The sequence below is a fragment of the Eumetopias jubatus genome, unplaced genomic scaffold (assembly GCF_037043125.1).
Source record: "Eumetopias jubatus isolate StellerSeaLion01/CBP00866 unplaced genomic scaffold, mEumJub1_p1.0 scaffold_4, whole genome shotgun sequence".
Taxonomy (NCBI): Eukaryota; Metazoa; Chordata; class Mammalia; order Carnivora; family Otariidae; genus Eumetopias; species Eumetopias jubatus.
The window spans coordinates 171872082-171884506 of NW_028274810.1; the positions used below are offsets into that span (position 1 = coordinate 171872082).

Below are 12425 nucleotides of genomic sequence, written 5' to 3' on the forward strand. Positions count from 1 at the left end.
AATCTAAAGATCTCCTCACAGCACTCTATTTTTTTTAATCATACTTAACACATTTGTAATTATATATTCACTAGTGCTTTACTTGTTTAATATCCTTTTTCCTATTATATACGCTAAGTTCCACAGGGGCAAGGATCATTCCTGACTTAGTCCAGTATCATTCATTCATCCAAGTTTCTATTCAAGTTCATTCTAAAGGTCTTCTCTGTGCCAATGACTATACCAGATGCTAGGCATAGAGAAGTGAATAGACAGATGAAGTCATTGCTCTTATGAGGGAAACATAACCAATCAATAAAAAAGTAAGCAGACAAGATGATCACAGATTGTGATATGTGGTATGCAGGATACTCTGGGATCTTTAAGCTCAGACAGCTGTCTGTATGAACGCCAAATGTTTTGTTTAGGACAGAGTTAGCTGCTAAACATAACTGAAGAATTTACTTTGCTCATGTAAAAGTCCAGAAACAAATATTCCTGATGGATGGATGGCTCTCCTCCAAGTGGTAATTCAGGACTCAGGCTCCTTCTAATTTGTGCTCTGCCATCTTCAGCATGTGGCCACTGAAGGGTACAGCATGGAAGATTGATTGTGGAATTATTATTTTTTTAATGAGCTAAATCTAGATGGCTACACCTAATTGCAAGGGAGGCTGGGGAACATAATGTATCTTTGTACTGAGGAAAAAGAGTATACAGATTTGATGATTAGCACCTTCAACAGTACCTGGCACAACCCTGGCATAATGAAGAAACAAAGATAAATTAGAAATGAAGCTTATTCTAAAAAATTTTATCTTTGAGTGTACATAGGAATCAGAATTATGTCTGATCTAGTATATTTAATCTCCAATCCCCAGGAATCTAGAAATAGTCTTTAAAATGAAATTAATTTATGTATCTGTTTCTCAGAACAACACAGTTTCTATTATTTTTATTTTTTTTAAACACCACAGTTTTAAAAACTAATCTATGTGTTTACTTTAATTCAGGGTCACCTCTGAGGTTTCCATTTTTATTTCTCATGGTTTTTAGCCTGTCCCAAATCTTGCCACTTCACAGCCTCTCCATTCGTGGGTTTGGATGATTGCATTAGGACAAGTCCCTAGATGGATCACAAGTGAGCTTTGAACTTGTAGACATGCACCTAAATCACTATATAAATTCTTTGCTTATATTTTCTGGTATTCTTTATAATTGTATGCTCTGAATTAAACACGGTATAAGTTTTAATTCTTCTTTGATACCAAAGCAGACACATGGTCACATGTTTGTGGCAATCTGTATTTAAAGCTTTTCTATTCTTAAACTGGTTTTCACGTCCTGACTGCATCTTAGTATTAAAAGCACAGAAACACAGAGCTCTAAAGGACCTCATCAATCAGACACCTTTACCTGTTGGCTTAACTTTAGACTCAATTCAGAGGGGACCTGAAATCTAGTTTACCGATTAATCCTACAGAGATTTAAAAAAAAAAAAAAAGTGAAACATGCCTGAATCCGTGTCAACTTGGTTTTGGTTTACTCTTCCTAAGAGAGACTCTTCCTTGAGGTAGTCCGAGGGCACGGTCCTGGACTGCAGTTTCGCACATCTAGTAAGGAAATTTAAGAGTCGAGCGCGGCAGGTGGAAACACTGTGCGGCTGAGAATGGGCGATGCGGATGTATCCGCGACCCATGGAGCGGAAGGGACTGCACTTCCACTAACGGGATCGTCAGGTAGTCGGAGAAGTGGGAGCAGCGTAGCCTGGAGTCCTGTTCACCAGGTGGGAGTAAGGGTACCGGGGGTCCTCCGCCCCGCAGCGGAGCCGCCCCGACGTGCCCGGCGCCGCAGGACGCCCGCCACGCCCCACGCCGCCCTGCAGGCGAACGCAGGAGGCGGTAAGGCCCCGCCGGGCCACCGTAGCGCTGCGGATCGGGCCTCTCCTCCCGCGCCGCCCTCCGCCCCCAGCCTCCCAGCGCCGCGGCAGCTCAGGGCAGGCAGCGCCGCCGCCGCCGCCGCCGCCGCCGCTTCCTCCTCTGCAGCCGTTCGGCCGCTGCGTGACGCGTCGTTTCCTCCCAACATGGCGGCCGGGGCAGGTCGGCGGTGATGGAGGCCAGTCCGCGGCCGCGGCGGGTGCTAATCCCCACAGTAGCCAGGGCAGCCGTGCTCTCTCCGGGCCTCTGAGCCGCCGTCGCCGCCTTGTCCCTCGGCTCCCGGCAGACGGCCGCCCGGGCTGGGCTCCCTCGCCGCCCCTGGGCCGGAGGGGCGAGTGAGGGGGGTGGCCGGGAAGCGACCCCAGGCCGGGAGAAGCGGCGGTCCGACGGGCGCGGCCCTCAAGGGGCGGCTTCTCAAGGGCTGGTGAAGACCTCCTCGCCCCTCGCCCTCACCGCGGCTGCTCCTACCTGCCCGTCCCTTCGTGATCCGGCCGCTGCCCTCCACGCCTCCTCTCCCCCACTTCCACCCCCTCTCCTTTCTCTCTTCTCTTCCTCCACCTCCTCCTCCTCCCCTCCAGCCGCCGGGAGCCGCGGGTCGGACGAGCCGCCGCCTCCTTCTCTGCGTCCATGTATGAGGGGAAGAAGACGAAGAACATGTTCCTGACCCGGGCCCTGGAGAAGATTTTGGCCGACAAGGAAGTGAAGAAGGCGCATCACTCCCAGCTGCGCAAAGCGTGCGAGGTGGCGTTAGGTGAGCGGGGAGGAGGCCCAGCGGGGCGGGGGGGGGGGGGGGGGGGCGCGGCAGGCGTCGCGGGAGGTGGGGTCGTCTGGGGCTGTCCTAGGCCAGCGCCACTGCCCTCAGGGAGCCCTCGCGAAGCTCTTTGCTCCCCGGCTGGAGTTGACTGTAACTCGGCTGGATGTGGGGCAGAGGCAGGGTGGAGGAGGAAGGGCAGTTAGCTAGGCTCGGGGAACGCAGCAGGGCTTGGAATCGACTTGAGAGTATGAGATTTTGTTGGTGGACCGTGCGGTGCGGACAGGCTAGCACCCTTTGTGATGAGCAGAAGATGAGCTGTTGTTTATTAGCTTGGAAATTGAGGTAGAGCTGATTTGTCAAGATTGGGCGTGGGAAGGGTTCCGTATCGTAATTTTGATAACTTTGTCGTTTGGCGTGCTACTTTGGGAAGGTGGGCCGAAGTTGTTCCCTTGTTGACGGTCTTGATAAGGGGTCTTAGCCCATTCTGACATCTCTCCGCCTCCGCCACAGGAAAAACAGTGATGTTGTTATGTGACTGGGCTGACCTGGAAGAACAAGACCAGAGGTTAAGGGGTGGGGGTGGCGATATAAAAGCTAGGAAGGGAAGGACCTTCAAATATGCCGGCTTTAGTGACAAGGAAGGGAGGGTTTGAAATGGGGAAAATGAAAAAGACAATGACACCCACCAGCCACATGTCTGGACAGTGACAGCTGCTCTCAAGCTTGAATTCTGATTTATAGTTCAGACGGAGGAGATCTAGTGCATGGTAAATCCAAACAATACCTATAGTGAGGACAAGCAGATGAGGAATTGTTAAAGGGGGAACACTCATAGATCTGTTGCATCCATCAAAGATGAAATCGTTTAAGGAAAGACCGGGACATTTAACACAAACATGAATTCCTAATGCTTCTGTTTTTATTTTATAGTAGTGGAAATAGACTATATCAAATTGACAAGAAAATCAAGCTTGTTAAATGGGCTTTGGAAAAAAGAGTTCTTGAAGGGGGAAAAAATCCAGAATAACTTAAATGTGTGTTAAAGGGTGAAGACAGGAAAGACCTTTTAATTATTAAAACAGAGTACTTTTTTTTTTAAGATTTTATTTATTTATTTGACAGAGAAAGAGAGACACAGCGAGAGAGAGGGAACACAGCAGGGGGAGTGGGAGAGGGAGAAGCAGGCTTCCCGCCAAGCAGGGAGCCCAATGCAGGGCTCGATCCCAGGATTCTGGGATCATGACCCCAGCTGAAGGCAGATGCTTAACTGAGCCACCCAGGCGCCCCTAAAATAGAGTACTTTTTTAAAACTTGCTACCATAAGCTATACTGTTTTTCTTTCTTTTTTAGATATTTTAAGGCGATGTTATGAAAAACATTACTGAAGAAATTTCATTAAAATATTTTTTGAATCTGTGGTATAGTGGCTTTAAGTTTAGTTTTTGACCCTTCATGAATCAGAAGTTCATCTTTTTATCCTTGTAGCTAATGAAAGACTGTTCCAGGTGGATGAGAAGACTTTGTATAGCGATAAAAATTGAATTTATCTAGGTCCTGAAAGGAGTAATTATTAAATTGGGGTGGGATGAGGGAAGAAATGATTTTGAGTTTTTAAAAGAATTATGTGCTTGCAGGTTAAAGAACTTATGAGATTCAAACTAAAGTTTTAGTTGAAACCAGATTTTCCATGTTAATTATATTTTTAGTATACTAAATAATGAGTATTAGACTGATGAAATGGAGTGTATTTTGTATACATATTTTTTTTTTCCTCTCCAGAATGCCAATATAAGTTGAGTGTGTTTTAGTGAAGAGTTCTGTGGAAGGAGAATCTGGGATCTTGGGTTTAAATCCCAGTTTTAATTATCGTCAGGTTACATCCCCTCTAATGTGCCATGAGCACGAACACAGTTTGGTTAACTTGTGCACCGAGTATTCCTGCCCTTTATTGGCATCTTTAGAGGGCTTATGGCTTGGTCCTTGCCGTATCTAGATGTAGGAGCTACTTGTTAGTGTGTTAGGTGTACTAGGAATTGTCTATTGCAGATTTTGCTGGTTTTACTTTTTTGCCTGCCTCTTCCATATAGTTAGCAGAAGCTAATTATGAGCAATGTGACTACCCAGGCAGGGGCTAGGCAATGCAATAGTTTTTTAAAGATGTATAAGGCTTTTTCTCACATTTTATAAAAGTTACATTTAGTCTCCCACAAAATCTCATTGAGCATTCTCAAGTGAATCCCTGATGGATGAACTTTGTTTCTTTCCTTCTAGTCATCCATCTACATTATCACAAACATAAATTGGTAGGAATAACCCCTTTCAGTTTTACAGAAAGTGTAACGTTTTACAGTAAGATGGTGTCTTCAAATATGTATTGTCCCTGGAAACTATTATAATAAATCTTTGCTCTTCATTATTGAGACTGCAGACCCACTTTGGTCTCTTGATAATCTGTGTGGCCATCAAGCAGGAATGGGAAGGTAAACGGGAATGGACTGGTTTGGTCATCCCTGATCTAGATTAGGTTGTGAGTGGGTAGGAGTTGGATGGTGGAAGCACAGAAGTGAGTGCTATAATCCTTCTAAATATATTTCCTAAATAACTCTTCTAAATACACCTGCCTGCATTCTTCCTCCTCCTCACCCCCAAATATTTATTGAGCACCTACCAAGGAGCTGAAGGGAGACAGGCAATAAACGGGAAAGTATATAGTATGTCAGACTTTTAATCCTTTTGTGTTTTAAAATCATTTTATTGGCAGGTGAGGAGATTTCAGAGCACTGGTATTCAAAATTCCCTTACCTTTTAACAATGGCCGGTTATAAATAGTTTTTCTGTAAATAATACTGATGAAATTATAGTTCATCATATATTCTTAAGAAAATGATATTTTTTTGGTTAAAGTAAAACTTTTAGCACACCTTATCAAGATTAGTGGAGATTTCACTTTATTAAAAACAAAATTCATCCGCAAAGATACTGCACACAGGAAATTTCATTTTATTGCATTCACAAAAAGAAAAATAATGAACACTTTAAAGGGTATGCAGATTATTTAAAATGATTATCAAATTATCTTACATTTCAGACTTTATTTTGAAGTAAAGAATGGTTAGGAAAAAAACAAAAAACCTTCACATCTACACTGTTAACAATCCGTGTGAGGCGCAGAGGGCCAAGGACAGCTCCAGGTTGCCCTCTCTTGGTACCTGCCCCCACTACAGTGCTCTGCAGCTAAGACAACTCAGCAGAGGGCTTCTAGGCTGCCCTAGCTTATCTTGATCCATTCCTGCTCTCTAGAATCCTGAATTAAAAATAGTCTGGCCATCTGCTGGCAGATGAGACAACAGCTGAGCTATTTTTAGTTTCAAAGAATTTAGGATTGTTGCAGGATGGGACTTGAAGGTAGCATTGTTTGTCTCATGGGGGAGGGTGCATTTGGGCCATATTCCAGTCAGGCCTCTACGTTTCAGGAGTTTCTTTGATGTTAGGGCTGTGACTAGCTCAACTTCTGTTTAAACATCAGATATTGACAAAGATATTCTGTAGATGTTAGGATGAACTAGTTCAAGGTTGGAAGCTGGCACTGATATGGAATTGGAGTGAAAAGGGTGACCACAAGAAGGTTTTAGAGGCAAGGGAGGCATGCAGGGACATTCATAAGGGTGGAATCCCTTGACACATGGGAGAATGATAGAGAAAAAGAGGACTTGTGAGGGAAGTAATTTTTGCATCAGACAGTGTATGAATTTTGTTGTTTATCATATCCTAAAGTGATCCTACTTGATTTATTTTTTTATTTAAGTCTGTTAAACCCGTAGTTATAGTTACCCCAGAAACGTAAATATAATATTTAGCCTAAACAGTTACAGAACTTCTTTCTGTACCTCCAGTCCCACCCTTATTTTGGTTAGCAGTGTTATAAAAAGGGTTATATGGGTGGAGGGGAATTACTTGAGTGCTATTGACCTCAATTTTATGCTACTTTTGGTAATATCAATTTTTGTTACTCTTCACCTTTTATGGAAAAAAGTGATTTATTCCCCGATAATATTCTGCAGTGAACATTTTAATTATAATTTAAATCCATTAGCAAATCTCCTTTTAAACCTTCCTCGATATCTAAGGTAAAAGGTGTTTTCAGTAAGTCGGGCTGCCAGAATTTTTGAGATAGCTAGGAAAAAAGAGTAATGAAATGATTGATGAAAGATTCTGTTAAGTTTGAGTTGAAAAAATAAGTTTGGGTTTCAGTGTATATTCTTTACATTGTGAAGATTTACAATGCACATTAATGTAGTTGAGATTCTGAGAAGTCTTCTAAGAAAGATATCTGCTCTGTTTTGCTTATTGAAGTTTTTCTTAATTTATTTGACCCTTTTCAGCGTCTGTTAACACTTCTGTGAAACAGAGGAAACATTGTTCCTTGGAATTTACTTTAGGACACTATTCAAGGGAATGAAAGGCCCTAATTACTGATAAGGTAGAGCTCTAATACAGTAGATATAATAGCCCTACTTATAGATGAGACCATTCTCCAGATTAGTCATTGTGTTTTGGGAAAGTTCTGTTGACAGTGAAGGAAGAAGAAAAGTCAGAAACAAGGAGCAGTGGGGAAGAATGGTATCAGATCACAGAACTGTTTGCTTACTAGCTCGTTTCCCATCCCATCTAATGGCAAGCAACTGGTTGTCTCTCCTGATAATATTTAACTTGCAGAGAAACGTCTGTTGGTAATTGTTTTTTCAAAGCAGAATAAAAATGTATTGTGAATGGGAAATATTTGTCATACTATTCCTTACAAAGTTGAGGAGGGGATATTCGAAAAGGGAAAATATATGAAAAAATTACTGTCGTCATTCAAAGTTACATATGTTCTTTAGATATTGGTTGAGCTAGTGTGTGCCAGATATTCCAGTGCTGAGCATACCGCACTGATCCAAACATGCCTTCATGGAACTTACTTTCTAGTTCATTGAAGCTAACAGTAAAAAACAAAAACTAACGTGGATTGTCAGATTGTTATTTTCAGAATCAGTAGTTCAGAAGGGTAAAGGGAGAATGGCCCAGGAGTGCAATTTTACATAGGGTTGTTAGGAAAGGCCTTTCTATGAGGTGACATTTCAGCAGAGAAGTGGACAGAAGAGAGAGAGTCAGCCTTTTAAACACCTGGATGAAACAAATAGAGGTAACAGTAAGACAGGCGTATGGTTGGTGCTTTCCAGGTTGAAAGGTTTATGTGGTTGAGGGAGAGTAAGAGGGAGAGGAATGGGAGAGGAGAGCGACATTGGGATTTTATCGTATCTGTGATGGAAGCCACTGGAGAGTTTTGTATAAGAGAGTGATGTAGCAGATTTACACGTTAAAGGGCTCACTGGTAGTGATTTAGACTAGGCTGGTAGGGGGAGGAGTGAGAATTGGTTGCATTTGGAATATATTTTAAAGGAGTCCACAGGATTTGCTGATGGGTTGCTTGTATATGACAACAGTCTAGTAGCCAGAGCTATAGGGTTGTTAGAGAGAGGGCATTCACCATGATGAGGAACACCAGGAGAGAAATAACCTTTGGGAAATAAGTTGTTACAGTAAAATATTTTCATCCAACCCTTTATATGTATTTTGTAATTTTTTAATGATAGAATTTCCCGATTATATAATAGGATACTTTCTACTGAGAAAAGGACACAGTTAAAATAATAGGATATTTCCAACTGAGAATGTACAAAACAGTTTTAAATTTGAGTTGTTAGGTTTTTTCGATGAGGTTTTTTCCCTAAGAGAACGAACTTTCACGTAGTTAATAAACAACTGGCTTAGTCCCTTTTTGGGGTAGGATCTTTGCAGATTTAATTAGTTGAGGATCTCCAGATAAAATCATCTTGGATTTAGGGTGGGTCCTAAATCCAGTGACTAGTGTCCTTGTAAGTGGAAGGAGGGGACAGGTAGACAGTGAAGGAAGAAGGCCATGTGAAAATGGAGGTAGAAATTGGAGTTATGCTGCCGTAAATAAGCCAAGGAACGCCTGTAGTCACCAGAAGCTAGGAAGAGGCAAGAAGGATTCTTCCTGGAGCCTTCAGAGATAGTATAGGTCAGATATCTGGGCTCCAGAACTGTGAGAACAAATTTCTGTTGTTTTAAGTCACCAAGTTTGTGGTAATTTGTTAACGCAGCCCTAGAAAACTAATAAAAGTTCTCTTTATCCTAACTTTTCAGACCCAGTTTGATTTGAGCTTCCATTTATAGAGTATACCATGTATCTGTTGAAACAGTCAGATGCAGTCTTCGGCTGATTTGTTTTTCGTAAATCTAGAAAGTAGTTATTCTGAGGCTTTAGTGTGTGTGAGTCACTTGAAAAAGTTCTTTAAAAAAGGGTACTGAGACCAAGTATTTAAAAAGTTTGTGTTCTTTTAGTAGTTTTGTTTTGTTTAAATTTAGACTTGATAACTACATAGGTCTATATAGCCTATGTTATCTTATCATCCAGGAAAGATTGTGAAAAACAATCTATAAAATATTTAATATCACAGTATTATTACCTCTGGCCGTATCTTTAGAAAAATTCACGTTGGGCATTTAATATTTTTCTCTCAACTTTGAATCACTTAATCAGCTGTTTAATAACTATCTATCTAGAACCTTGCTAAGGAAATAAAATAATCAATAAAAATATGAGCAGAGAAAGTAGGTATCATGAAGGCCAAGTACTTTATTCAGAGGAGAATCCCAATGTCTTTACTCTGTTTGCTTTTAATTATACATAAGTCCAACAAATTTGGCAGTTTACTCTTTTAGTTTATTTATTTTTAAAGATTTTATTTATTTATTTGACAGAGAGAAAGCAAGAGCAGGAACACAAGCAGGGGGAGTGGGAGAAGGAGAAGCAGGCTTCCCACTGAGCAGGGAGCCCGAGGTGGGGCTCCATCCCAGGGCTCCATCCCAGGACTCCGGGATCATGACCTGAGCTGAAGGCAGATGCTTAACGATGAAGCCACCCAGGAGCCCCTTTTTGTTTGTTTTAAATAAACCTTTTCTTCAAACCATTTTCAAAAGTAAAACTGGGGAAAAAATCACCCATGATACTGTTAGGTGAAGATAGTCATTGCTAACTTTATAAAAAACAACTTTGTTGAGGTATAATTTACATAGTATATGTAATTAAGTTACATATATAATTAATTTAATTAATTTAATATTTAAATTTAATATAACTTTAAATTATTTATTTAAATAATTTCTCTACACTGAACATGGGGCCCAAACCAAGATCAAGAGTTACATGCTCTTCCGACTAAGCCAGTCAGGTGCCCCCAAATTCTGCCCATTTTAAATGTAATGATTTTTACTAAATTCATTGAGTTGTGCAGCCATAACCATAATCCAGTTTCAGAACACTTCCATTACCCCAGTAAGATCCCTAGTGCCTATTTACAGTTAATCCCTGGTATCACCCACAGCTCTAGGTATCCACTAATATGCTTTCTGTGTCTAGATTAGCCTTTTCTGTATATTTCTTGTAAGTATCATCATATAGATACGGTCTTTTGTGTCTGGCTTCTTTCAGCATGATGTGTTTGAGGTTCATTCATGTTATAGCACATATTAATATTTTATTTCTTTTTATTAATGAATAGTATTCCAGAGTGTGGATGCACCACATTTTGTTTATTCACTAGTTGGTGGACATTTGGGTTGAATGAATAATGCTGCTGTGAATATTTGTGTGTAAGTCTTTATGTGGACCTAAATTTTTCTTTTGTATCATTAGTACCTAGGAGTAGAATTGTTGTGTCATATGATAAATCAGTGTTTAACTTTTTAAGAAACTAAGTTGTTCTCCAGAGTGGCTGCACCCTTTTATTTCCCCATCAGCAATGTAGGAGGGTTTCTCATACGTCCTTGCCAGCCAAAGATTATTACTGTCTTTTTTATTTTAGCCATCTAAAGATGAAGTGTTATTTCTTTGAAACACAATATTAACTTTTTGAGGTATTTTTTCCAGACTTTATTCTGACAACGCACCACACACACACAGATGTAGTCTTCAAAAATTGAGCTAGTTAATTTATAAGGCAATAGGAAGAAGGAAAAAGAAATAGCTTACATTTATCATTTACTGTATGCCAAGTTCTGTGCCAGTTACTTTGTTGTCTTTATCTCAGTTTGTCCTCCAGACAACCCTATATGTTTAGGTGCTATTATTATCTGCAGTTTGCAATTGAAGAAACTGAGCTTTAGAGCTTGTATTTGGTAGAATTAGAATATGAGTGAGTCTTTTTGGCCTAATGTGGCTGACCTGACCTGCACCCTTACACACAAATCTTTGTTTACAATTAACAAATTACAGAAAGGGAAAGAAGGGCCTCCATGGAAAGAGAGTTACTGTTAAGAAAGAAAGGGCAAAATACGTAACAAAGAAACAACTATCTAACTGCAGTACAGAAAAATACTGCTCTCTTACATCTCAGTGACTCTCAAAGGTATTTAAAGGTATTTCTGTACTATATATTAATAATGGCATCTCTGAGTGTGTCATACAAAAAAAAAACATTTTATTTTGTGTTCTGCCTAAGTCAGCCAGATTCATGTGTATTTCTGTGTATGTAAGATTTTAAACAAAATTTTAAAAATTTAAGCCATTTGGAAAATTAAACTGTCCTGTGACATTTTCCAAGGATTCTGGCAATCTTTTACGGTATCTGAGTGCCTCATCTTTTAAAAATATTCTTATTTTTTATCTTAATATTTTACAGCATTTTCAAATCATTTTAAGAATTGAAATAAAAACAAAATCTTATTAAAATGTTATAGGAAGTAAGCCTTTGTTACCTCAAAATAATTGGTTGTTTATGTTTATGGAGTTATGCTGCCATAAATAAGCCAGGGAACGCCTGTAGTCACCAGAAGCTAGAAGCAAGAAGGATTCTTCTGGAGCCTTCAGAGGTAGTATAGGTCAGATATCTGGACTCCAGAACTGTGAGAACAAATTTCTGTTGTTTTAAGTCACCAAGTTTGTGGTAATTTGTTAACGCAGCCCTAGAAAACTAATAAAAGTTCTCTTTATCCTAACTTTTCAGACCCAGTTTGATTTGAGCTTCTATTTATAGATATATGTGCTCCCATTCAACATATATGTGTTGAAACAGTCAAATGAGTCTCCATAAACTCAGTGGCTTTCATAAGTATATAATTATTATGGGGTGCCTGGGTGGCTCAGTTGGTTAAGTGTCCAACTCTTGATTTCAGCTCAGGTCATGATCTCAGGGTTGTGAGATCCAGCCCTGTGTGGGGCTCTGTACTCAGCAGGAGTCTGCTTGAAATTCTCTTTCTCCCTCTCTCCCACCCCCACCTGGCGTGCACTTGATCTCTCTCTAAAGTAAATAAAACTTAAATAAATGAATATAATTATTGTCTAATTGTCATCATTTTCTTTTTTTTTTAAAGATTTTATTTATTTATTTATTTGAGAGAGAGAGAATGAGAGATAGCACGAGAGGGAAGAGGGTCACAGGGAGAAGCAGACTCCCTGCTGAGCAGGGAGCCCGATGTGGGACTCGATCCCGGGACTCCAGGATCATGACCTGAGCCGAAGGCAGTCGCTTAACCAACTGAGCCACCCAGGCGCCCCTGTCATCATTTTCAGTTGTATAGCCTCATCATCATTTCATGGGCATTTTCTATATATGTATTTTGTCTTCCTACCAAGCATTTTAATAATGTGTCCTGGTTTGTGTGTGTGTGTGTGTGGTTTTTTAAAGATT

General features: G+C 40.5%; 1 protein-coding gene across 5 annotated transcripts in view; it reads left to right on the plus strand.

Annotated features, from left to right (window-relative positions):
- The first annotated feature begins 2034 nt into the window (after nt 1–2034).
- ARFGEF1 (ARF guanine nucleotide exchange factor 1) overlaps nt 2035–12425 on the plus strand; it is a 148008-nt gene continuing 137617 nt past the window's right edge. For 2 of the 5 annotated variants that reach the window (XM_028113260.2, XM_088022806.1), the window contains exon 1: nt 2035–2667. In XM_028113260.2, the coding sequence (XP_027969061.1) occupies nt 2544–2667 (124 nt within the window). In that variant the 5' untranslated portion in view covers nt 2035–2543. The remainder of the gene's footprint in view (nt 2668–12425) is intronic. The other 3 variants (XM_028113276.2, XM_028113269.2, XM_028113283.2) reach the window with 2 other exon arrangements.